Here is a 27,537-nt window from a genome sequence, read left to right as displayed (position 1 = left end):
CAAGGCAAACGGCGTAAAATTTAAGGCTTGTAAACATACCTAAATTAATAAGTTTGATAAGCCAATAGAGATGAATGCAGAAGACAAAGAAATACAGAAATAATTGCATCCTCTGTCCTTTAAGAGCTTATTTTAAAATATTACTGATTAGATCCTGCTATGTTTTGAAAAAAGTCTGTACAGATCCTCTGAGTATTTGATTTTTTCCAATTTCAAATAGTATAAAACATTGGTTTCCCACTCTTAAAAGAGGAGAGTTTAGGTTCTATATATAACACAAATTAACCTTTGAAAAGAATCATGGCTGGTGTGAGTGAGTTTCTAAACACTTTTGGGATTCCACCTAACGGGATGACAGGCAGAAGAGCGTTCCGAAGCAACCACAGGCTCAAGCGTTGTAGCAGTTTGCCATAAAAGCGAATCCGAAAAGATCGCGGACATGCTATAAGCGCCTGCCGTTGATGAGTAATACAGGAACATTATAAATGCGCAGGGCACAGTATTACTTGGCACCGACTCTGCCTGACTACTGTGTCTGTGTATAGTTAGTAGCAGATCCCGCTACAATAACCGTGCTGTTCCTGTTTCAAGCTGAATAAAGCTGGTGTCGCTAAAGTACTGAGACTCAGCTTTGTGTTTTGGGGTGCAAGACAGGGACTCACACGTTACAACACACACACACGTGGTCACCATGCTATAGTAAATATTATACGCTCGTACGGATGTTGACTATATGAGTGAGGCACGCCGACTCAGATGGAGAATGGGAGACGATTATCCACAATCCCGCAGCGAGAGAGAGAAAAACCATCAGCTCAGTTGTGATCACGTGGTGCTTGGCTGACAAAGCGTATATGTACTACTCGTATTGCAAGACATTGCTTGTTTATCAAGTCAAAATTTATTAAAACTTTTAGCTCGCAAACCAAGTTCCACTGTATTCAGTTTAACAGAGCTTCAAAAGTCCCCTGGTGAGACAGGAGAACCTGTTGGAAAGACAACCATATAAGCAGCATTCCATCAAATAAGTATTTAAAAAGTGGTTAGATGGAAGCCACTCTTGACTAAAAGGCATGGGATAGCCTGATTGGACTCTGAGAACATAAGTAAAAAGGTTCTCTGGTCTGATGAGACAAAATTTGAACGCTTTGGGCAAAACTCCAAACACCATGTCTGGCGAAGACCAGGCACTGCTCATTACCTGCCTAATACCATCCCTACAGAGAAGCATGTTGGTTGCATCATCCAGTTATGACAGGGAGACTGCTCAAAATTGAGGTAAGGATGAATTCAGCCAACTGCAGAGAAGTAACTGAAGAAAATTTGCTCCAGAGTGCACACTGTTCACCTTTCAGCAGGACCATGAGCTGATGAATACAGCCAAGAAAACACTGGAGTGGCATTAGGACAAGTCTGTGACTGCCTTGGAGTGGCAAAGTCAATGAACATCAGTGGAGAGACCTAAACCCCATAGAACAACTCTGGAAGGACCTGAAGATGGAAGATCACAAACACTTCCCATCCAATCTAATCTGTAATTATTTTTACAAAGTACTGATTTAAGGGTTTGAATACCTATATGAACGACAGATTTTAGTTTTTGATTTTTAATAAATTGGCCAGCCTTTTTGAAAACATGTCTTCATTTTGTCATTAAGGGCTATTGAGTGTCACTTGATTGGCAAAAATGTCAAATTTACCCATTTAAAATTAAATCTACAGCATAATGAAGTGTGTAGAAAGTGAAAGGGTCTGAATACTATCTGAATCCACTGTACATGATAACACTTAAGATTTTGTTCTTTCAAGTAAATAATGCACATTTGCCAGAATATTTTTGGTGTAACTGGAGTGGATGAGATTCTGGGATGGTGAAAACTTACCCTTGGAATGTGCATCTGAGCATGTAGTCAGCATTCGGCAATTATTTTCCAAAACCCTGTCCCATTTGCCACCAATTTGTATTTCAGCATTAGCCTGTTTAATGGTGTGCTTTGTATCTTCTTCTTCATCGCAAGAATACAAAGGGTATGGCTGATGTTTGTGACTACTCGGCCACCTCACTTTATTATTCCAAATGGTCTGGATCACCCTGTTATTCATTTTAGGAGATTTTCTAGAATGTTTCAATGTTTTCAGCCAAAACAATGTATTTTTTTTCATATGATTATGTGGCAGTTTTGAAGCCCTCCATGTGTCTTATATTGTTGTTTGTGCGGTATTAGGATGCTGCCAGAGGACTAGTCTAAAAAAGCTTAAATAAAGAGTCGCTTAAAAAAAAAGTAACCAGTAGACTGTTGGAGTTACGAGATGAGGAGAAGAATATCTGTCTGGAGACATGATGAATGATACACAATGCAATATAACAAATAATGTATTTCTCAAGTAAGGCACTTTAAAAATGAAAGAGTTGTCAACCAAGCAATACTTACTTAATTGTTGTGAGTGCAATGCAGACACAGGCAATTGGGTTTGGTAATATACTGCCATAGATACAGATAGCAAGTTTCTAAATTAGAAGGAATCAAACATAAACAGGCCTAGGATGAAACCAGAAAGTCAAAACTTCTATCATCAAGACCAAACAAAACTTACTGTAAATCAAAGTCAAAGACAAACAAAGTTCATACACCAGGAAACACCAACCAAAACTAATTGTGCTGTACGTTTTAAAGAAGTTTATTTGTAATCTTGGAAACCAGGAAGTGAACTGCATTAACCTTTAAATGTTCGCACTAGTGAGTGACAGGTCCATCCATCCATTATCCAAACCACTATATCCTAACTACAGGCTCACGGGGGTCTGCTGGAGCCAATCCCAGCCAACACAGAGCACAAGGCAGGAAACAATCCGTGGGCAGGGCGCCAGCCCACTGCATGAGTCATAGGTCATGACCTCCAAAACTACACCACTTAACAACCAATCACTACATTGCAGCTACAAAACCACAAAATGGCGGCATTCATGAAAACACAAAATGCAGTTGGAAAAGGTGTAAAAATAATTCAACTGCTTTAGATACATTTCTAATCCAAAAACTAACTGTACCAACTGAGCATGGCAGCTGTTTTAAATGGTGTAATCAACAGATAAGTCAAGGTCAGGGAAAGAAAGCTAAACTCATAACTAGATAAGCAAGAATAAAATAAATTATGCCCAGAATGGAAGACAAAAAAATCATAGTGAATAGATCGAAAGCCAGAATAATGCACATAACTGGTATGAGAAATGTGTGCAAAGGTTTGCAGTACCAGGTCAGATAACCTTATTTAATAAAAAAACAGCCTAATTTGGTTCAACCTTAAACAAAATAAAAACAGTTTATAGTGTCGTACTATGAACAAAGAACACTAGAGAGAGTTCTGTGTACTTAGATAGTGGGGCCATGAATGATGACCTCCCACTGCAGGTCACCTGTTTAACTCGGTCCAAGTTCGGAAGGGGCACGGGGTAGGCGTCATTTCCTTGGATTTGTTTAGAGCTGTGGATGAATCAGAAGGTATGGTTAGTGACAGCCTACCCCAATAATTGCCAGGGAGCTGTATTGATGGGCTTACCTGAGCTTTCTAGGTGGTCCATATGTGCGCATGCATGACTTACAAAAGGTCTAGAAACCAAAGAGCCTTTCAAAAGAACATACAAACAGAAGGTTGATTCTTTTTAGTGAATCCAAGCTTGGACATTGGTGTGGCTTTTAATGTCATGCTGTCCATGACCCCATAATGCTACCTTTAACAACCATGTAGCAACTGTCAACACTAAAGTCACAAATTGGCAGTAACCATAGAAAAAAACAAACAAAATGGTGCTTTGGGATAACACAAAAAATAATTATAAGAAAATGTGCATTGAAACAAAAAAATGCAACCATTGAATTCCTGGGCTGTAAAATCCAACAAAATGATATACTGTATAAATTATGTTTAGAGCCTCAGTAATTGTTAGGAAAAATTAGAAATATAAGTCAAAACATGACAATAACCTCAGAGTTAGAACCTAGGTGAGAAAAGAAACTAAAAAAACAGGATAGAAGTTGGAAAAAATTAAAACAAATCTACATAACAGATGTCTGGTGTGGTTGGTATTGTGAGGTTTACAAATCTCCAATTCACCCTATTAAGCTGTACAGAATTCAAATTCTGTGAGGTTCCATCAGCCACAGTATTCAGATTGATACAAGTAGTTTCAACGTTGATGAATTTACCGTGTATTCAGATTAGGAACCCTAAATGGCTGAATCACGTGCGACTGATATATCTGTGGCAGTACAGAGTCCAAGAATTCAAGGGCATCTTGGTTCCTTGAATGTCAGAGATGAGTGGAGTGCAGATGGACATTCTTAGGGTATGTTCTCACCATTTCATTGCATTGCATCCTCTCCAGTTACTCCATACATATACTGACAGTCTAACTAGACCAATTTGTTTGGATAGATGTACATGTATCTGCAGTGTGTGTGAACCTTAACTTGTCATCCTCTTGATGCTTTGTCTGTTGACAGGTGTCTCCATGTGAAAAGTGCCGTTGTGAAGCCAGCGGAGAAGTGCTGTGTACGGTAGCAGCGTGTCCACAGACGGAATGTGTGGATCCTGAATATGAACCAGATCAGTGCTGTCCGATCTGCAAAAAGGGTAATGATTTGTTACTGTGGTCTGGAAGTGATAAGAATGGCCATACACACCCTTCTCCTACCCACCCACCCCTCTTTCTATAATTACAAACTGATTGAATTTAGTAGGATCAAAAAACAGATAAATGCATGGATAAAAAGCTTTTAAGAAAAATAGTGGTCAAGTTCAATATCCTAGCAATATTGCTTTTAATCGCATTGTTCAAATTCCCATCTCTTATCTAACATTGTCTGAAATAAGACAGTGTGAATTTGTCAAAGTCCACAGAAATGGATTTTATCATGGTATTTACCATAAATATTGCTGTACACATAGTCTAAACCAATTCTGGACACAGTTCTCAACATGCCCTGCAAAAAAGAATATTTGAAATTCATTTAAAAGAAATGATCAATCAAAAAGTGTTCAGTGCAAGAGTCACATGTATGGATGAGATGTTCCTGTGGTTGAAATAGTAGATGCAGAAATGGATGGATGCATAGTTATTACTGCTATCATAATTTAAAAAGGTCTTTTAAATGTCTTGCCATGTCATCCTCTAATGAACTGGCAAATTGGGGTTGAGGAGGAGGAGGGTGTGTGATGAAAGATATGGTAGACATCAAGAGCTACTGAGAACTGAAGCAGAACTCAGATTTGCTGGTTTGTAAGCTTTCAAGTTGTTTTGTTTACCTGTGTGCATTTTATGGAAAATATGTAGTGTTTTGCATGTACAGTGCCTATAAAGAGTATTCACCATACCTTGAAAGTTTTCACATTTTATTGTTATATAACATTGAATCTCATATCATTTAATGTGGCTTAGATTAACAGATAAAGACTTTTAATGTCAAAGTGAAAAACTGATCTCTGCAAAGTGGTATAAATAAATTACAAATATAAAGTCCAAAATTATTGATTGCAAAAGATTTCACCTCACATTGAAGTCAGTATTTAGTAGATGCACCTTTAGCAGCCATGACAGCCTTACGTCTTACTTAATTGGATTGAGATTGGCATTCTGCCACTCCAGAATATTAACATTGTTGTTTTGAAGCCATTCCTGTGTATCTTTGGTTTTATGATTTGAGTTCATTATCTTGCTAGAAAACAAATCTTCTCCGAAGTTGCAGGTTTACTGCAAATTATAACACATTTTCCTCCAGGAGTTCCCTGTATGTTGGTGCATTCAGTTTCCCTCTACTCTCAACAGCCTTCCAGGATCTGATGCTGCCTTCCCCCAGCTTCAAAAAGGGGGTGGTGTACCTTGGGTAAGTGCAGGGTTCAAAGTTAGCCTGTTTAGTCTGATGGCCAGAACGCACCATTTTGGTCCCTTTCCAGCTGACTCCAGAGTCTCCCATGTGCCTTTGGGCAAATTCTAGTTGAGATGGCATTTGTTTTTATTTGAACAGTGGTTTTCTCATTGCTACTCTCATAAAGCTGTTCCTGGTAAATCATCCAATGAACAGTTCTTGTATGCATAGTCTCTCCAATCTTATCCACTGTAGCTTCCAATTGATCGATTGGTGGTCTCCCTCACTAGTCTTCTTCCATGATGACTCAGTTTTTTTGTGGACAGTCTACTCTGGGCAGATTTACAGCTGTTCCATTCTTTTTTCTCAATCATTGATTTAACTGAACTCCATGGGATTTTCAATGATTTGGATATTTTTTTGTCTCCATTCTCTGACTTGTGCTTTTCAGTCACCTTTTCATGGAGTTTCTGGGAGTGGAGTGTCCCTTTATCTTCATTGTGGTTGGACCATTATACTGATTCATCACAAGCTGGACCCTTCAGATACAGTGGCATTTTATATTACAGTCAGCTGAAACCCCTTGACTACAAACAGGTGACTTCTAAAACCAATTGGCCATACAAGTGAGGATTTAGGTGCATCTTATTCAGAAGATTGAATACCTAGGCATTCAAGTATTTGATATTTTATATTTGTAATTAATTTAGACATCTTTGAAGAGATCTGTTTTTACTTTGACATTAAAGAGTCTTTTTCTGATGATCAATATCAGAAACATCAAATGATAACAACTGCCAAATGTAATTCACTGTGATTTGATGTTTATCAATAATATGTGAAAAACTTCAAAAGGGATGAACACTCTTTAAAGGCACTACATGTCCATCCCTCATCAGGGTCAAAGGGATACTCGGTCCGGTTAGAACTGGACATAAAGCAGGGAGCAACCCTAGACAGGGCCTGATTGAGCACATACTGTATCAAACACAGACCAAAGGTTGCTGATCAATATTATCTGAACGTCTTTGGGAAGTGACAGGAAGCTACAGTACCCAGAGAAAACCCAAATAGACACAGGGTCAATGGACAGACTTCACAGACAGAGACCAGGCAGTATTTAAATTGAGTCTCCTGTAACTCTGAGACACCATCTGCTGGATGTGCTTATTGTTACATTCAGAAAAGGATAAATGATAGAAATTTAAAAATGCCTAGCAATTTCAAATACTGTTACTTCTTCTTGCATGGACTGGGTGTTGGGCAGCGGCTGTTGGTGAAGAAAAATTCACTGATCCAAGATCCAGGCCTTTAAGGACCTCTTGGGCACAGCCATTGGCAATGTGCCTGTCTGCACAGAGAGGTTTACTTACCTCTGCAACAACATTCATGTCTTTGGTGGTTATTCTTACAAAGTTAGTTGACTGATTGGGAAAGCCTGAGGGGTCATGAGGTCACTGGAAAAGGGAGTGTGGCACTTTGGATATCTCTGCAAAAGGACGAAAAGGTCTTTAGAGTCCTGGAGCCTCATGCATAACACTGTGCGTAGAATTCACAGTAAAACATGGTGTACGGACAAAAGCAGAAATGTGTGCATGCACAAAAACATCCAGATGCATAAATCTGTGCAAACGCTAACTTCCACCTTCTTCTGTTACATAAATCCTGGTCAGCATAAAAAGTAACACATGTGCTTGCGCCTAGTGCCACTCCCCAACTCCTACCAGAATTACACCTCTTTGAATATGCAAATCAATATAAATAGCCCTTAAGCTTAGCGTTCTGTGAAAAGACAATGGTAAAAGCACGGGGAAAATAGAAGAATTTCAGTGAATACCAAGTGGGGGCAAAGAAAAACATACTATTTGGTGGTTTAAACAGTGGTATAAACAACAAAAGGAAGTTGATCAAGTGACAGAGTGTCGGAGAAACTCGAAAGTTCAAATTCACAAAGTCACACAGTGCCCGAAATAAAAAAGAAGTTGTTAGATATCAAAGTTGCCATGAAAAGGTGAGTTGTAGCCCACCGTCTGAGAGTCATATGGAAGGCTATCAGGGTACAGAGAAAAGAAAAAAAAAAAGGCACACAGTGGGGGAAAAAAGCACGGAACTTTAATCTCAAAATTTGCACTTGAATCACATAGTTTATTTTGTCATTAAAGTAAATTATCATAAACTTCATCTTTAAATCATTTCATTTACTAGTTTCTCAAATACCATAATAACTAAATTAGCACGTTAAATGCTTTGTATTGTATGTATTCTTCTATGTGCTCTATGTGTGTGAATCACTACGTGCTTCTTAAAGGGGCTTTCTCTTCCTCCGACAGGACAGGGAATCCTTTACATTCATGATATTACAGCTCTCTTCAAATACTGAGATGTATACGTGATATCATTTTCATGATGTTAGGAATTAAAGCATGTTATTAAACATGGGAACACGGTGGCGCAGTGATAGTGATGAGCTGGCACCCCATCCAGAGATTGTTCCTGCCTCCCACAAGATGCTTGCTGTGCCGTGCCCGACCTTCGATAAAATAATTTATTGCAGCAGTACAGTCTCTTTCAAACGTACTAACCCCCAATTCCTGTCCTTCATTTTCTTTCTCCAAGAATGCAATCGCTACACAATCAGCTCTGTAATAGATGTCAAGATTCTTCAAAACTTTTAAGGAACATTTAAAAATATCTTCATAGTATATGTTTAATTATTCTATCCATCTATCTATCCAGGGTCGCGCCAGTCCCAGCAAGAATACAGCTCAAGGCAGGAACATTTGTAACTTTGTGACTGGTGTCCCATCATAGCTTACATCCAGCCTTGTAATCATTACAAATATAGAAAACAAGAAAGCAGGGAGAAGAAAATAAATTTGAGGAGAAAAGAATATGCAATACATTAAAATGGTGACATTCTACAAACATCTAAATTTCTGCAGGAACCATTTATCCAAATGAGAATCAAACAGCTTATTGAATGCTGTTTCAAATAGTGAATACCTTTTAGTTGTTGTTTCAGTGTCTCCTGATTGGGTTCTGATGCAGTAACTAACAGACTTTCAAACCTGTCATTAATGTTATTGTCATACTCACCAAAATTCAAAAACATGACTTTGCTGGCTTGGAACCTGTTCCAACAACATCACGTTCAAAACACAGACCAGCCCAAGACAGATTGCCAGTTCACTGCAGGGCATATTCACATTTATCTTTATAGAGCAACTGTAGAGCTACCACATACCTTTGGCATTTGCGAGGAAATGTTACAGAGTGCTATTTATTCAGTGTCTCTATTGATCTAAAGGTAGTTTTATCCCAAATGATTTTCATAATAATTTTCTCAGCTAGAAATAGTTTTCAGGAGAAAAAAGACAAGGATACAAATTTTAACAAATCATTATGCCCACATGCCCCATTACCTACATCTGGTGTGTCAACCACTACACTTTTTCTTTCTCTCTTTCTTTATTATACTAATCCTATTTTTATGAACCCTCCATTGTATGACTTATCATCTTATCTTTTAGATGTTCAGATAATGCACTTTGAATTTCCAGGTAAACTCAAGGTTTTGAAATAAATAATGTATTTAAGTATGGACTTATTTTACTTGGCTGAGATTTAGTAAATGATCAGTAGTTACCACTGTTCTTTCTAGAGGGTCAAAGATTATGCAAAAAACTTTGCCAATCAATAGAGCTACTACATCTGTGCTGCTAGATTATGTGAATTTCCCCTTGGGATTAATAAAGTATCTATCTATCTATCTATCTATCTATCTATCTATCTATCTATCTATGCCACTGTCAATTCTTATAGTTTATTTAGTAGTAACCCTGGGACAGAACTGTATTAATGGACCCCTACTCAGCCTTGCACAGAATTAACTATTTAATAACACCGTTACTAACAGAATAATAACAACATGTATTTTATAAAAGTTCAACCCAAATACAATTATTAGCTCATGTTTTGTAACACTGCAGACTAAATACAACTAAATATCCTCTTAACATCATATAAAACTAATACAACAAGAAAACTGGTCCTATCTTACTACACTTATTTTACAGAATTCACCCCAGAGCTTTTGCAGTTGCATAGTCTTAAATGAAATCCACAAAATTCACTTGACAAAGAAGCCCCCATTTGGTACGTCCTTGCATGTAAGTAAGCAATTTCTCATGGATTTCAGACAGCTGTCTTTAATAGGAGCACTCAGTCAGCCACTATGGAATAAGTGAACTCTGTCTGAGATGGGAGGCAGTTTAGAAGCAGAAAGCTGATTTTCAGGAGGCACAGGTATACCACTCACAAAAAATTAGGGGAAAGTAGAAAAAGTCACCACCTTTACATTTTTGGAAACTTTTATTATGGAGGATGTCTCATGGACAATCAACACTCCATCACTGATCATAAAGGTAAGGCAGTGACTTTAGTCCTCACTACTTTAAAGAAATCAAATCTCTTAGTAGCTGCTGTTGTTCTACTGATGTTCCACAGAGACTGTCCTTACTTTTTGATGGTCATAAACACTGAAAGAAAGATCGATAGAACTTCACTTCTGTCAATGGATGACATCTACCAATCCCATTGTCTCCACAGGGCTACTAATATCACCGAAGACTTAGCTCACCCCAATCACCATCAATTCATCATGTTGCTCTCTAGCAGGAATTACAGAAATCTATACACCCGGACCTCCAGGCTCAAAGTCAGTTTTTATCCAAGAATATTATTGAACTATTAGCTGTAAGCCCGTGGTGTAAAAAGCACAGGGTCTAGAAACTACTGAAATTGTCAGAAAAAAAATGAAATGTAGAGATGTCAAGTAATTGAAAGGAACTACTCTGGGCATCTTTCTCCTAGGAGGTTTTATTTTGCTTGCATGGCTTGTGTATAAGCGGCAGGAGGAAAAGTAAAATGGACACCATTTTGCCGATGTGCTCACCTCACTTGTGTATCCTCGGAGGTGGAGCCGTTACCCCAACTCCACCTCTCACTCCAGGCTGGACAGACAGACACACACACACACTTCCACGCATAAACGTTTATATATACGAAATTCATCACTAAACATGAAGAATTCATTTGAAAGTCCTCACTTTGGGCACGGTTATCTTCACCCACTTTATTTCATTTTGTTTTATATAGCTTGTTACAGGTGGTGTTTATGATTATACAGGGCGAGTCAAAATTATGTTAACATTTGAATGGCAGAAACAATTTATTCACAAAACATACTTCATATGTGCAAGATGATTTACAGGAATGTCATCATGTTCAACACACAAAACAATGAACAACAGTACTATTTAAAGCCCGGACACACATTTCCCGGGGAATAGATGATAGCACAGTCCATATTCTGTCCTTCAGGTCATTGATATCACAAACTTTCCTGCTATACATGCACTCCTTCACCATACCCCATAACCAGAAATCACAGGGTGTCAAATCAGGGGAGTGTGGAGGCCATGGCAATGGTCCACCATGGCCTATCCATCGACCTGGAAAGGTGTGGTCGAGATAAAAATAATTAATTAGTCTTAACATAATTTTGACTCACCTTGTATTTATAATTATTTTCATGCACTTGATATTTTTCATTTTATATGCATTTTTCTTACAGTATATATTTAACACAGGTTATGTTTAAGTATATATTTATGCTGTATTAAAGGTGTTATATAGGCGCCTGGCCCAACACAGATGGACATGGAGGCACGTATAAAATGAACAAAGACTTTTATTTTCTCTTCAGCCATGCGGCACATCTTCCCAGTGTCCCACAGCCCAACACAGTCCCAAAACACCACAAAAGACCCACAACACAGTTCTTTCTTCTTTTACCACCACTCCTCCTCAAGCTTAGTCCTCCTCCTCCCGACTCTGGCTCTCGAGTGGTGGTGGCTGGCCCCTTTTATAGCCCACCTGGAAGTGCTCCAAGTGCTTGACCACCTGGTCCCAATTGCACTTCCGGGTGGGGCTGAAGACTCATCCAGACAGGCTGTTGAATCCAGGCAGCACCCCCTAGTGGCCACCCCAGATCCCAACCAGGCTGTGGAGGACTCCATCTCCATGGAGCCATGCGGGAGGTTGGGGGATCACTGTCGGCCAGGGAGGCTGCCACCAAGTGTCCTGGGGGAGGTATTGAGCTGCCCATGGTTGCTCCCCCGGAGCATATGCAGCAGGGGCATCCTGGCCGGGCATGGGACCCGGCCGCCCAACACAGTGTTATACTGTGAGCTTCCACTAAATTTAATTTTATAAAAACAATAAAGGCTATTATTTTCTGTTCTATAATGGCCCACTTGGTTCAAGTCATTAGGCATTTCCCATATTCTGAAACTATATGTAGTTGTTGCAGCCTTTGTTTCAATATTGCTACTAATAGTATCATTACAAAAACAATGAATTTCTGCACAGATTATCTTGGATCCCCATCACAAGCACAAGTGCTCAAGACAAGTAGTCCAGTTTTCTCCCTAATTGGCACCCCATCCTGCTATTTCATTTCAAGAATGACTTCCATCCCGCTAAGTTCAATTCCTAGTTCATCTCAGCTATTATTCCTTCTGAAATATCAATAACTTCAAAAATCAGCCATGTCATAGGGATGCTGAGCTAGAATCTCAGCCAGTGGTGCTGGCTTTTAAGTCACAAGAAACCAGAACATAAGCAGGATAGAGAGTGAATGGATGGTCAATTGACCATTGACCTTGTTTGTATGGCCCAACATTCTTTGTATTCGTTATTTACTTAATGCTCACATATGTGAAAGTACTGACTGTTAATGGCACTGCGGGCCAGTTTTGACATTTTGAACTTGAAATATATTCTGCCATATAGCAGCCCACCTTTGTGTTTTTATGTTGCAACGTGACCTGCTCAGGGCTAGTGTAGTTAATGGGAGTTCAGGCTAAAAATGATGATGCCAAGCCCACCTCATCAGGCTATGTTACCTCCTGGTCAAATAGTCATTATTTATTCTAATGACTTTAAGAGACAAGCATACAAAGCTGGCATTACATTGAAGCTTAATTACTGCTTGGTACTGAATTTTCCAGTAGGTAACTATCAGCATTTGTTCCAGAGCATCACGGGGTGCAGGGCAGTAATTGCAAAGCATGTCATTAAATCCCAGCAGGTCCTTTGTTCAAGATGCTGCCGCTTGAATTCCTGTCGATTAGTGAAGAAGTCTGACTTTTCTGACTTCTCTATCCCGTACCACTTATGCCTCATGAGACTGCAACTTATCAATTTGTCACTCAGAATTAGATTTGAGATTTTTCATCTCGGAGTAGAGCTATCTAATTTTATTTTACAGCCAAAGTCAAAAAAAAAGAAAAAAGAGATTGAAGTAGATTGAAATGGCTTGACCACCTGCCGTTAGTGAAAAGAAAAACAACTAAGAAGCATGAATAAAATCTACAAATAATACTCACTGGCACAATACTGATTGGCAAAATGAGATTTTTTTTCCACAGACCTGTGGAAGCAATTGCATTTCACTCCAGGTCTATCACTCATTAATGGATAGCAAGCTATAGTTGACACATCATACTATTCTATGATTCTGGCACCTCTGATTCCACTGTAATTTTCACCTCACATGCACTAATGGCAATTTTTCTACAGATTGTCCTCATCCACTTTGGTAGAAGTTTTCTTCCTTACAGCTTTCAGTGCATTTTTTTTTTTTTGGACAAACGGGCAATTCCCGGAAAGGCATCATTAAGGACTGAGAATCGCTCTGTCTGACCTCTCACCCAGGACTAATTTGCCATGGGAAGGTCTACCAGGAGTCTCTGTGAGCAGAGGTTTGTGTGCTAATGTTGTCCAGAGGAGAAAATCTTGGTAGGGTCTCCGAAGGTTATTTGGTCCCGAGTGAAGGATCAGATAAAGAGTCATTCATTGCCCCTAATGATTCAGATCTACAAATATAAAAAGTACCCCCACCAGGTATGTGGTTGCCAGGCCTGGTCAGAGTGCTCACAGGTGAACAGCCCAAAATCGTTACATAGGACTGCTCTCCAATTGGCCCATCACCTGCAGGAGGAATAGGGGCCAGATGCAATGTGACCTGGACAGGGGTTGGTGTCACAGGTTTTGGTGGACTGGAACTGACTCTTGGGTTGTGGAATGTCACCTGTTTTAGGGGGGTGGTGGTGGGGGGATTGAAGCATATATAGTTGAGCTTACATCCAACCACTCTCCTTGTTCTGGAACTAAACCTCTAAAAGGAGGCTACATTCTCTTTTACTCAAGAGTGAGCATCAGACGGGAGAGGACTTCTTATTGAGCATCAACCTGGTCGATGCCATGTTACCGTTAATCCCAGAAAATGTGAGTGCTGCTTCCATTGTGGCTGAATGTAGCGGAGGGATGAACTCTGACTGCTGTATGTGCTTATTCACTAAATGGCATCTCGGACTGCCAGGACCTTTTTGGAGTGTCTGCAAGTGATCCTGAACAGGGTCCCCAGCTGGGGACTCAATAGTTCTGCTAGGCAATTTCAGCACTTACATGGGCAAAGATGGGGACACTGAGAGGCATTATTGATAGAAATTAGCTGCCCGATTTAAACCCGAGCAGTACCTTGTGATTGGACTTACTGTACGTGCTAGGCATAGTTTGTCCATAACAAATGCAAAGTTCAGACATAAACTGGGCAGAAGTGCACTTGGTACCAGAGCATCTTATGCCAATGATCTGTGATCAGTTTTATAATCACATCAGATTTGCACCTGTTTGTTCTTTACACTTGAATGAAGAGAGGGGAAGAGCTGTCAACCTATCACCACCTTGTGGTGAGTAGTATTAGATGATCGGGAAGACACCTGGACAGACCGGAAAACTTAAATGAGTAGTAAAGGTGGACTGGGAACATCTTGGGGAGGCCCCTGTCCAGAAGACTTTCAACTTCCATCTCCAAAAGAGTTTTTCCAGTATCCAATGCTGAGGACAAATAGAACAAATGGATCATGTTCAAAGCCTCAATTGTGAAAGAAGCTGCTAATAGCTGTGGACTCAAGGCCATAGATGCCTCCTGAGGTGGCCAGCCAAGGACCCACTGGTGGACACTGGAGGTGAAGGATGCCATCAGGCTGAAGAAGGTCTTCCATATATATTTATGATGGGGGACTCCCAAAGCAACAGAGGAGTACCAACATGACAAAAAGACTGTAGCGTCGTTGTTCAGTGAATCAACAAACCATGCATGGGAGGAGTTCGGAGAGACCATGGAAAGTGACTATCGATTGGGCTCAAATAGGTTCTGGTAAACCATATGGCGACTCAGAAGGGGAAGGCAGGGCTTCACTCAGGTTGATCTCAATAAAGCTGGAGAAATTCTAACCAACACTGAGGATGTACATTGTGGAAGGAACACTTTGAGGAGCTCCTGAACCTGATGGACACTCCCTCTGTGGTGGAGGCAGAGCCATAAGCTGATAGGGGATCCATACCCATTTCCCTGACGAAGGTCACTGAAGTAGTTAAGCAACTATGCAGTGGCAAGTCCCAGGGTGTGGATGAGATTCACCCAGAAATGCTGAATGCTTTGGACATTGTTGTGCTGTCATGGCTGACATACCTTTTCAATGCTGGGTGGTTGTTAGAGCAGTGTCCCTGGTGGTGGTCTACATTTTTATTAAAGGTGACTGGGAGGGAGTGTTCTAACTGTTGGTGGAAACCACACTCCAATGCATCTCTGCAAAAGCTTATGCCAGGGTACTGGAAACTGCCCAGTCATTGAACCTCAGATTCAGGAGGAGCAGTGTGGGTTCCATCCAGACTGTGGAACAGTGGACCATCTCTTTACCTACATGAGGATCCAGGAGGGGGCATGGGGTATGCCCATTTGGTCTACATGTGTTTTCTGGTTTTAGAGAAAGTGAATGATCAATGTTCCTTGATGGATTCTGAAGGGGGTGGTGGGAGAGTATGGAGTTCAGGAGCTTAATAATGCCACTTTAGAGAAAAGACAAAATAGCTTCTTAAAGTTTAACATACTTAATTAAAAAGTACTCATTACAAGACTGTTGTAGTGATATGAACACTTGCTAATTCAACAAGACTAAAAGTACACCACAGTTTGCGTAATGCTATTTTTAGGCCAGCACTGTCTGTTTAAGGGTACTGAAAGGCCAACATTGAATCCTCCACTCTACTACAGTCAAATACTTCCACTCAATAATAACCACTAGTGGAGAGCAAACCTCACTAAGTTTGCTTTGCCTTAAGTTAAATGAAATCATGGAAAGTTTCAGAAATTTTGATGAACTCAGTGAAATGAAACTGAACAATTTTTCTGTTGGTTATAATTGTGCAGTGGTGTTTTAAGCGTCCCTGGGGGCTATGCAAATGTCTAGCAGCTATGCTGGGCTGATTATTGAAGACAATAATGTGATCTGAGCTGTGAGGCAGCAGTGCTAATGGCTGTGCTTCTTTGAGGTAAAACTAATAAAATAAAATACCAGAACAATACATTTTTTTTGCAGACAGTGGCAACAGCAGCAGAAGGCATGAATTCACCGACTCTAGTCCCACACAGATATTTCTGAGATATCAGTGACAGAATTTATTATCAGAACAGTAAAATTTATTGCACACAAACAAGAAGCATGAATTCAATAAGTCTTGGCCCCCACAAGCCCAGAGCGCACAAGGGTTACAGAAAAGTACAGGAAAGGTGACAGAGAGGAACAGACAAGAGAACCGTCAAGTCCCTGGAATCAGGAGTAGTGGGCTGGAAATCTCCACTAGTCCAGAGCTCTCTCATTTTTATTAATGTCCATCTGTGGACAGCTGGGTCCTCTCCCTTGAGCACTGAAAGCCCACTGACACATTAAGCTAGAAGCTGAACAACACAGCACTTCCAGTGGACACTTAAAAAGCTTGTGGCTTAAATTTAGAACTCTATGGGATCATCTGTGCACATAGACTAATGTACACCGATGCACCCCAGGTAGTCACTATCCAGCGCTACTGCTGCCAACCTGTGTCTGACTGGGCCGCATTCATTAAATTACCGCCACCGCCATGGCTGCTGCTTCTACTGAAGCTCTCTGATGGGAATGTGAAGAGGTAGTGGGGATAGTGAGATGGGTTAGGCCTCAACCAGCTTGCTTGGAAGGACCAAAAGGAGGCTGCACATCCAAAATTGGTAGCTACAGCACTCTGGTGTTAACCAGCCTTGCAAAGCATCTAGGGCACTGGGTATGTATAAAAAAAACTTTGTCCAACTCTGACACATTGCAAATTTTTAGGGAAAAAAAAAATAAAAATCAGCAAACAAGATCATCCATGAATCCAGCAAATTCATTTTGAAAAACTTTGTTGAAATTTGCCTATCAACACTAATAGCAATAACAAAGTAACATAAAAAAATATAGAAATGGAAAAAGTATATAAAAAATAAAAAGCAACAATATGCAATAAACCCAAGGACAATACTACAAGATATGACAAATATTTATACACAGACCCAAAAAGTCCTAGTAAGGCAAAGCTGACACATGCCAAGGATTATGGCATTAACCTCCTGCAAGAAATAACAGGTTTATTGTGTAGAAATTCTGACTACAGGTGTTAACAGTAATCTTTACAGGCAACCCTTTGCTGATTTCCCCAGCTGCACTGTGCTACACATGTAATAGATCCCTTAACAGATCTCAGAGCTGTAATGCTTACGGGTGTCAGTGCATACTCAAAGAGCAATAAATCCTTCTGAAGGAAAGAATAACTTCAGCTGCAGTGGTTTTGCCACATTTAATGCGGCATCTCACTGGCTCCTTGTATAGCACATCTTCTTGATTCCTTCTAGCTGTGGCACTCTGGGATAAGGGTACAATCTATAAAGGCAGACATTCTAAGAGACAAAGATATATGAACAATGGTGTAAATGAGGAAAATTGACTGGTACAGCTGTTCCTAGGCCTCTTTTCAGCAATCTGTGTCTCACGTCTGAAGCATTATTAAAAGCAATTAATTACATGACATGTCCAGATGCTCCACAAGGCCTCAGTAGTTATGACTGTGGCATTTTATAAAAGTGACAGTATATTATTGTGATTAACTCAGGTAATGCTTACAAACCATAGCAAAGATTACTAGACATCAGACAGACTTGGCGCTGCTGCCACAAGATGAACAGTCTCCTGTGCTAATGAAGGTTTATTTAGCATTTTTTTTCTTGTCTTCATTTGACTATAAGTTTGAGGGTTTACATCCAAGAAATTAACTGCACGAGTAAAATACTGTGTCCACCTTTTACAATATAAGTGTTGATTTCAATATGGCCAGATAATCATGTGTGTCCATAAAGATATATTAAAGTGCAATTAGGGCTTTGCCACATTTAAATCTCACACTTTATGCATATTGGTGAATATATGGCCAGGCCAGTTTATGTACATCAAAAAAATGTTTTTAGCTCTAGCAGGAGAGAAAGCAATCACTTATACTAAAAGTGTGAAAGTGGTTGCAAAACCACTTTGACTCCAATTAGTTTCAAAAGGCCACAGACAGAATACTGCTGATATGAAGATTTGGGGCAAAGATGAATCACTCCGGAGTGTCCCTTTTGCCATTCTGTTTTATTTTAGTGAAGGAGATAAAGATCCTCAGAGAAACATGAGTAGGTCGAGAGGCTCAGTGTTTTTGATTTCAGCATCAGAGAAAAAATGTAAGTATTGCGCTTTGCAAGAAACCACAAAAGATTTTGTAAGCTAGCCAGGAGAAATGACATGGTCAAAGTACAAAACTGGGTCAAGAATACAGCAACCTAAGCCAAATCACAAGATAAGAATCGGGAGTCAAAAATATCAAAAGCAAAGGTATTGAGCCAGCAGATTGTAAAACAAAAGAAATAGCAGGAACTTGTTTTTTCATGTTTTTTTTTTAATTCATAAACACTGACACAGATATGTCCACACATTTAACTTTTACCTCGCCACATCGTGCATGATGTTTTCTCGACCTCAAAGGACACACCCCCAGCAAAGGGTGCACAAAAATGGCTGCATAAACATTCCAAGATATTTCACAAAATAAGAAAGTAAGTTCTAAAGTGAAAACAACTAATGTCATCACCAAAATTCCATGGGTACAAAACCTCAGATGAACTGCAACTTTGTACCAAAAGGGCCAGGGGAATTTAGCAAAGATTAACTAAGACAAACTATCTAAAAGTAGTGCTTCTACAGATATCCCTGGAGATACAGTAGTTTATGAAAATGTCATTCTTTGAACAAATTAATTTCATAAATATTAGCTAGCTATTAAAAAAGGGCTGACAGACCTGTTGTAAGTTATATTAGTGCAGTTCAATAATCTCAGTTTCAAATTACCACCATATACTGTATATACCCAACGACCTGATGAAGTCAAGTAGCAATTATGATCATGTGACAGCTAACGAAGCGGAAAACAAGGAAAAATAAGGTATAAAATAAATCATCAAAATTGAAATTAAAACAAAATCTAAAACTAAATAATAGAATTCTACATACTAAAAAAATCTTTATACAGTGGTACCTCGGTATACGTCCACTTTAGAATAAGTCCAACTTGGTATTCGTCCAGTTTGGACCCGAAAAATCTTGCTTGGTTTGGTATACGACCTTTGTTTGGAATACGACTTGCATGCTAGAACACCTCTCGCTACCCTTATTTACCTCTCTCGAGACAAAGCCACGAGTGCCCATGAGCTTCATTACGCCAGTTGCTAGCATTCAGTGAACAACCCGCGCTATAACTCTATGTGAATTTTCATGTGATTCTGTGTTTTTTCGTGTAAATTTGAATTAATTGTTGAAAAGTATGAAGGTGGCATGCTTATCCGGGACTGATTGCAGCATACCGTATGCCGAGAACGTTGGTATCTACGATTGTGAAAAACAAAGATGTTATTAAAAAGCAAAGTGAGGTTAAATTTTCATTTATTTCATCTAATTGCTTTTGTATTTATGTATTTTACTATTAAGCAGTGTTTAAATTATTTTATACAACCCCATCAATGTATGATATGCCAATAACAATAGGATTTTTTATTCATGGGAACAGATTAATCATTTTCTCTTTATTTCTTATGAGAAAAATTTGTTTGGTATGTGTCCTGTATGGCATAAGTCAAAGGATCTAGAATGGATTAAGAATGTATATTGAGGTACCACGGTACAATTATTGCTCATTATTTGGCTGATGCCTTTATAGAAGGTGAGTTACATTAGAGTTAAATTAGACACAATTGGTTATATTTAATTTGTTCTACCAATTAGAGCACAGGCAGGTGAAATTACTTGCTTGTACACAGTGTTGGTAGTGGGGCAGCACTGTATACTTGTACTGGAAAAGTGCTGAAAAACCCAAATTTTAAAAAGGTACTTGGACCAAATGACAGCATTCCTCTCAATACTCCACCTTCCTTCAACACTCGCTATTGCTATTGTGAGAAAAACGCTCATTTCATAGACTTCACAAAATAAAACAACACACTTCGATGCAAATGGGACTTCACAAGAGACCATTATTGTTATTATACAATTGGAACTTCAGAGCTATTAAGAAGGAAGTGGTGGTAGTCCAATGCACCAGGGAGGCTGGAGTAAGACAGGGGCTTTTGGAGTTTTGCGTCAGAGCCGTTTTGGTTATGGTGATGAAGTCTAGAAACTGGTATCAAAACTGAAGTCAAAATTTTAGTATTGATTGAATTCTAGTCAGTAGTGGGATTTTGGTTCACAACATCAGAGTCTGAAAACTAAAACATTAACCACTACACCGCACAATGGTGCAAAAGAGTCAGAAAAAGAAACCATACAGACTAGAAAAGAAAAAAATGATTTAAAGACACAATCATAACAACGAGTCACTATGATGAAAAGATAAAAACAGGAATATTGTCTGAAATGTGGGTGAGATGCTACTGTCAGTTGCTCCTGTTCACAATAATTTATGGAAATTACTCAGTATCCAGACCTTTAGAAATCTCTGTACGGATATGGCAGTACTTTTGGATCCTATGAATTACACTTCATTCACAATCTACTGTACCTAAAACACACTAATCTAACTAAAGTGCAAGTTAGAAACTGTGTTAACAGAAGCCTACCAAACCTCCATAATCTTGCAGTGATATCTGTAGTGTAAACTATATGATGCAGAGTTGATAACGATGTAGTTAGAATTTCCGGACACTAAATACTTATGTCAAGGTTCATCTCTTAATGTTATATAAAAATAGCATATTACTTGCATCAAAATTCATCTTCTAACAATCTAAGACAGAGCTGTTCAGATAGCATTACACAACCTTAAACCAGTTCCTGAACCATTTTATCTTGTACTTTGAAAAGATAATTTTTTAATCTGACAAAAAGATTAATCATTACAGGGAAGAACTTTTTCAGCCACAATGAGGTTGTACTTTCACTCTAATTAGAACTGAGGTGTTCCTGTACACCATCCCAATGAGTGTTATTACCCTATGTGATTATCCATTAGTGTCTCGTCATACTCTCTGTCCCAGTCTTTGTAGGTTCAGTAGCTTGCTGTTTTGCTAATTTGATGGGTCAACCATTTTTAAAAATGTCACTTACTACTTTTAAAAAGATGAAAGTACATAATTAAAACAGTTTAACAGTGTATGGACAGAACAGTATTTGTTTGTCCATATACAGTAACTATGGAGTATTGTTATTATCCTGGTACAGTTATTCGTTGTTTCTGATCACAAGAAATTCCCGAGGAAAGGAGTGTTTCAGTATTATTGTTGTTATTAAGATTTGTTCTGATTTATTGATATTAGTTTTATTTTGCTAGTTTTCACAATGCTGTTTGCGTTTTTATTTGGCTTCTCCATTACCATCTTCTTGTTCTTAGATGTAGGCTCACATGAAATTGTGAAGCTCATTATCTCGGTTGTATGACTGTATTTAACCAGGCAGTGCACTATACACCACAGCCAATGTTGTCAATATACTATTTTCAAAAAACAAACTTTTTGTTTGTTCGTTTTATCTTATATTAAATTCTGGTTCCTGAATTTGACACTTGTTTTCTGACTTTGAGTTTTGGTTTGGTTTTGAACTTAGTTACACAATCGATTGTCTTCCTAGAAACAGCCTTTGATAGCTTTAGTCTACCATCTTCATTTCCTAGTCCTAGTTGTATTGTTCCTATAGCCTACCTTTTCTTACAGCAGAGGAAATATAACGCAAGACAAACACTACAAAGATCCACCCAAATTTTAAATTTACCAATAAGGTAAGTCAAACTCCCTGTCTTATTAAAAAAAAAGAAAAATTTAAATGTCAAAATCATAAAAAAAATGTGTAAAATTACATCAACTAACTCTCTTGGAGTGATGCATTCTTGATTCAGAGGAAATGATTTTTCAGAAGATTGTTTTCCATATTTTGTTAGGGTGTTTGGCAAACAAGAGTTACAGCCAGTATTTGACACCATAATTTCAGGCGATAGGATCCCTGAAGTCAGTTGGTTTATTTTGTAGTCATTGCTGCCATCTGGTGGATAAAACCGAACAGTCCGCTGCAGATGACTTTTGTTCAGGTTTTGAAACCATTTCAGCCGTCTACCCTTGGTGTCAATTTTTGTCAACACTTGCCTGGAAAGAGTTAAAATCAAATTTGCAAGTCAATTTCATGACTAAAGTGACATAACTCAAAAAGACACTTTCTTTACTGGTGTTAGTGGGGAGTTTGCAGTGAAATTAAAGCAAGTGTTGGAACCTCAGGATGCGGTATATACAACTTTAGGGAGCAGGGTCAATATTTTTTTTTAAAAAAGAACAAAAATAATAATGGTCAAAAAGAATTCAACTAAACAGGCAATCCAAGATAAACTCATCCCAATCCGCAATCCAATAATAAAATCCAAGGACAGAAGTAAAATGAATAAAATTCATCAGAAAATCACCAACAATACTGTAAACTCCTTCACAAACTCAGTGATGCACTGTTGGGTCTCTATTTCTGACTAAAATATAAATCCAGGAGGACACTGACGCAGTGACATCGTGGTCACTCCACCTGCAGAGTACAAAGAATGAGTGAATTATGGAGACATTAAACAGTCAAGTTAAGTTGGGGAGCATGCACTGGTATAGTGCGTTGCCGCACCCACTACACGATGAAACAACTCAGGATCCTGGTTGGCAACCCTCCAGACAGACATGCGGTCCAGTCCCACCCTCCGGAAGTGACTCTATCTGCCACAGCCATTTGTTACATGGGCAACCCCTTGGCCTTGTCCAGCCACTCTGGTCCCCAGCAATGAGGATCTTACGAGTGGATCACCCTCTGGGAAATGCACGACATGGCTGTAGTGCCATAACTGATGCTCCCTCACAATGCAGGTAATATGCCTCATTAGGGACTCCATGAGCAGCCGCTCATTTGACACAAAGTCAAACCAATGGTACCCAAGGAGAGACACAGTACCAAAGGAGCCCAGTCTTCATCTCAAGTCACTGGATAGCATCAATGTCTCGCAACCATATAGAAAGACATATGACAATAAAGAGGTAGTACATAATTAACAATGAATACAAAAACTACAGGAATAACATAAAAACATGAAGAAAAACAACTCAAAATTAACAAAAATCAATAAAACACCAAATAAACACTCAACACTTTGAATGCCCATTCCCTTAAAGAAAACTGTAAGTCTAGAGACTCTCAGAGAATAAAATTTCCAAAGGGTTTTGGAAATTTGTAGATTGCATCCTGGAAATGATCTGAACACTGACCAGAATGTAATCATGGAATACAACCTGTCACCCCAAAAAGTTTAGAATTAGGACACAAGTTGGGACAAGGCAGAGAGTCAAGGTAACTTAAAAAGAAGATGAAGGTGCTGAGGCTTGTGTTGTGATTCATTATTTTGTTAACATGAGCATATGAGTAAATCACCCTACAATTCAGTGAAGTACTAACCTATTGTTTATTTAAATCTGACAACCCCTAATCTATATACAATCAGCTGGGATTTTGTTTAGTGTGCACCCATACAGTTGATATCCGTTTAAATATATATTCCTTAGTCTGTCAGAAAGATGTATTCTTAAGGCTGATTGGTCTCTTTTTGCTTGAATATGAATGAGGATGTCTTTAGGCAAAAGCCTTTGTCATTGGTTGCTCTTGTCCATAAACTCTACTTACCCTTCAACCTGAACATATGAGAACAGAAAAACTGAGTCTAAGCCAGATTAATAGTAAAAAACTTTCATTTTTTATGTAAGTGATCACAGTGAGATTATATAAGACATAAAATGAAGTCCCATTTATGTAATCAAAATAATTAGCCTTCCAGTCTTGTAGCTGCTAGCACTGTCACAAAGATTCAGCCTAATCATTTGAGAAATGAGAAATGCTTTAAGTCAATAATTTTCACTATTTATATTTTTACTACACACTTTATTTTAGGGCAGCTTCCACAGCTTTCTTTCTAAGCATCTCCCATCATACTTGGTTTTCTATTTATCTTGAACTGATACAATTGCATGTAGAAAACATTAATTTGTAATTAAAAAGCCTTTTTTTTATTTGAAATTGGTACATACAGGTATATGCTTTGATTTATAGCTTTTCACTTACATTTCTGTCACACTCAGCATCTTCCTGAGTTCCCCAAAATTAATATTTAAAGTACTAGGGGGCTCCACACCCTGCTCGCTTCACTCGCCCATCCCCGTGTTTGGTTTACTGGATATACAATTTAAAGAGGTTGTTATCTCCATGGGAATTGTTACATATGCATTATTTTCACTTTTACTTTAAAAACTTTTGAAAAAACAATACTTGTCCTTTATTTCTGGCCCCAGTCGTGGTTCAATCTTTCTCACAGGAAGGGGGGGCTGAACACATGCTGAGGATATGCAGTCGGATCATCTGCTGTCTTTCTGCTGCCTGTTCTGCTTGTCGCATGTCATTGTTTTAAGAGCTGATCACAACCATCTAATAGAACATCTGCAGCATCTGATTAAGATTAATTAAGACTTTTTTTTTCTTTTTTGATTTTATTGATTTTGTTAAAATCAAATAACATTCCATAAAAATATTTCAAGTTTTATAAAAATAGGTTAGAAACAAATCAACCCCAACCCCTGAGAAAAAGAGCTAGGCCAGCAGAGTAAAACTTTAAGCTAGTAAAAATAAGTCCATCCATCCATTATCCAACCCGCTATAGCCTAGCTACAGGGTCATGGGGGTCTGCTGGAGCCAATCCCAGCCAACACAGGGCACAAGGTAGGAAACAAACCCTGGGCAGGGTGCCGTAAAATACGTAAATAGATAAATTAATAAATGAATAAATGAAACATTTGCATTATAGTTTACAAACCTGGGAAAGTTCAACTAGGCAGGTGGAGACTCTCAGGCATTGATAGAGCCTTGGAAAAGATAAGGGGATCTCATAGAGAGATAGACATGACACACAAATCTGAAAAACAATTGTGAACACTGGAAAAGTGAACACGGCATTTTCAGTATAATATTTACTTTACAAGGCATTTTCCATGGTCATAATAGCGGGAAGGTGATTATTCATTGCTTAATAAATATGTTCATTATTGGACTTAGCTCTCATTCAATGTGTTTGCCTCGGTCTTTCCATCTTGGTGCTTATTTTTGATGTTGCTGTGAAGTGGCAACAATTATGTGGAGCTTATTGCAATATCCTACCTAATTATCGTTTCCTTTATCTTAATTTTTCTTCGAATATTATCATCATCACCATCATCTTTGTGGAGAAGTCTTATCATTAGTATCAGAGAAATACCATGCACCATCATGATTTACAAGGAAACTACAAAACATCATCATGAGTACCACTTTGTGGCTCCAGGGTGCTATAAAATCGTAATGTCATTAGCTTTCAAATGTACTTCCTAAAAAAAAAAAAAAAACTTCTCATGATCTACTCTGAAGTTACTCTAGTCAGACTTTTAGTTCAATTCCTCAGAGTAATTCTAGACAAAATGATAAATACAGACTCTGGAGTCTATCACAGGTATTGACACTTTTTCACTCTACCATTTTCAAGGCAACAAGGATTAAACTGATGAAGAAAGTAACCACCATAGCAAGACAATTACAAGGAAAATGAAAAGGAAGAACTCACTGGTTGGCCCTAGTTGCTGTCTTTATGCAGAATGATAAAGTTGCCCAGCTACCTGTCATTAAGGCCGGACATAAACTGGACAAATTCAACCTGATTGTAAGCCTCACTTACAGTTGTCAACTGATTTTCTGAGTCAGCCCAAATTTCAGTTTCTCATCCCTTATTTCATGAGCAGTATAAAAAATTTTGCAATGCCAGATTACTTTTTACAATTGGCTGTTGTACAATCAAAATAATTTGTCACATCACACGTTTCCGTTGGCTGTCTTGTATTGTGTACTGCAATCAAATTACACAGAACTCATTGTACAGCGACTGCAGTGAGTGTACATGTGGCAACAATAACAACAACAGACATAGCAAAAAAGAGTACACATTGCATGTTTATTTTTGCACTTTTGATTTCTAAAAGCTAGCTACAAGGTGGTCCACATCTAAAAATGCAGATCCAGATTGTCTGGATGACTGATTTATGCAGGGATGATTCCAGTTCAGCTTGAAGACGATTCTTCATGTCGTCAGTTCGCACACTTCTCGATGGTCCAGGATTTTTCGGGTGATTCTCTATGAGATAAACTTAAGTTATAGCGTAATGAAAATTGCATAATTAGATCTGGACCACCCTATATTAGATAGCAACACACATATAGCTAAATGGCCAATGACAAAAGTATCTTGAGACAGGTTTACTGGGAGAGCCCAAAATAAACACGTAATGTGGTACATTACATAGATTCCACAACTCTAATTCTATCTGTAAAATGGACAGACTGTATTGCCCACAGCTTAGCAAGCCATCTGCATGTCCAGTAACAGTTTTCTTTTCTTTGTAGTTTTATAACACAGAACAGCAAGAGTCAACAACATGGCTCTTTTCTTTGTTGACATATTGAGAAGCCTCTGGTTATTTTTTTTTTTAATGGGTAAAACTTTACTGCAAAATGTCAATGAGTAAAACTGTTCATCGGTGCCACGTATAGTATGAGCACCCATGGCAATGTGAGTAGTCGCTTAACCACAACTTCTCAAATTGCACAGCGTACACCAGGTCTTAGGGAGAAACGATGAAGCAGGAAAAAACATTCCTAGTATGAAATGATGTGCAGGGGTTAGTAGCCTTGCCTATGGAGTCTGAACAATCCACCCCGTGTCTGCAAAGATTTTCTCCGATATTCTCACACATTTCTGACACTTTCGTTTAAGCTAATTGACATATCTAAATTGTCCCATTATGAGTGAGAGTGGCTATGTAAATGATTATACCCTCTTGCGGTTATTTGCATTGACTTTCACTTTGAACGTTGCCAAAGCCTGACACTTTTTGTGACCTCGAATTATCAAAATGAATAAATGTGATATTATTAAATGATGATCAATCTGTCTGTGTTTCAACTATACTTATTCCGAATTTTGCTTCTTCTAAAGCTGTTTCACCAATGAGTTGTAGGTACTTGTAGACGATTTACGTTAGTCACAAAGCTAAAGCTACAGGTTGGTAGAGTTTCAATAGGCCTCTTAATTT

General features: G+C 38.7%; 1 protein-coding gene across 1 annotated transcript in view; it reads left to right on the top strand.

Annotated features, from left to right (window-relative positions):
• Positions 1–27,537, top strand: part of vwc2 (von Willebrand factor C domain containing 2) — a 94,380-nt gene that overhangs the window by 50,502 nt on the left and 16,341 nt on the right. The window contains exon 3 of the mRNA XM_039737237.1: positions 4,503–4,632. Within this exon, the coding sequence (XP_039593171.1) occupies positions 4,503–4,632 (130 nt within the window). The remainder of the gene's footprint in view (positions 1–4,502; positions 4,633–27,537) is intronic.

The sequence above is a fragment of the Polypterus senegalus genome, chromosome 15, assembly GCF_016835505.1.
Source record: "Polypterus senegalus isolate Bchr_013 chromosome 15, ASM1683550v1, whole genome shotgun sequence".
Taxonomy (NCBI): domain Eukaryota; kingdom Metazoa; phylum Chordata; class Cladistia; order Polypteriformes; family Polypteridae; genus Polypterus; species Polypterus senegalus.
The sequence above is the reverse complement of the archived record's forward strand: the minus strand, read 5'-3'. Positions and strand labels throughout refer to the sequence as shown.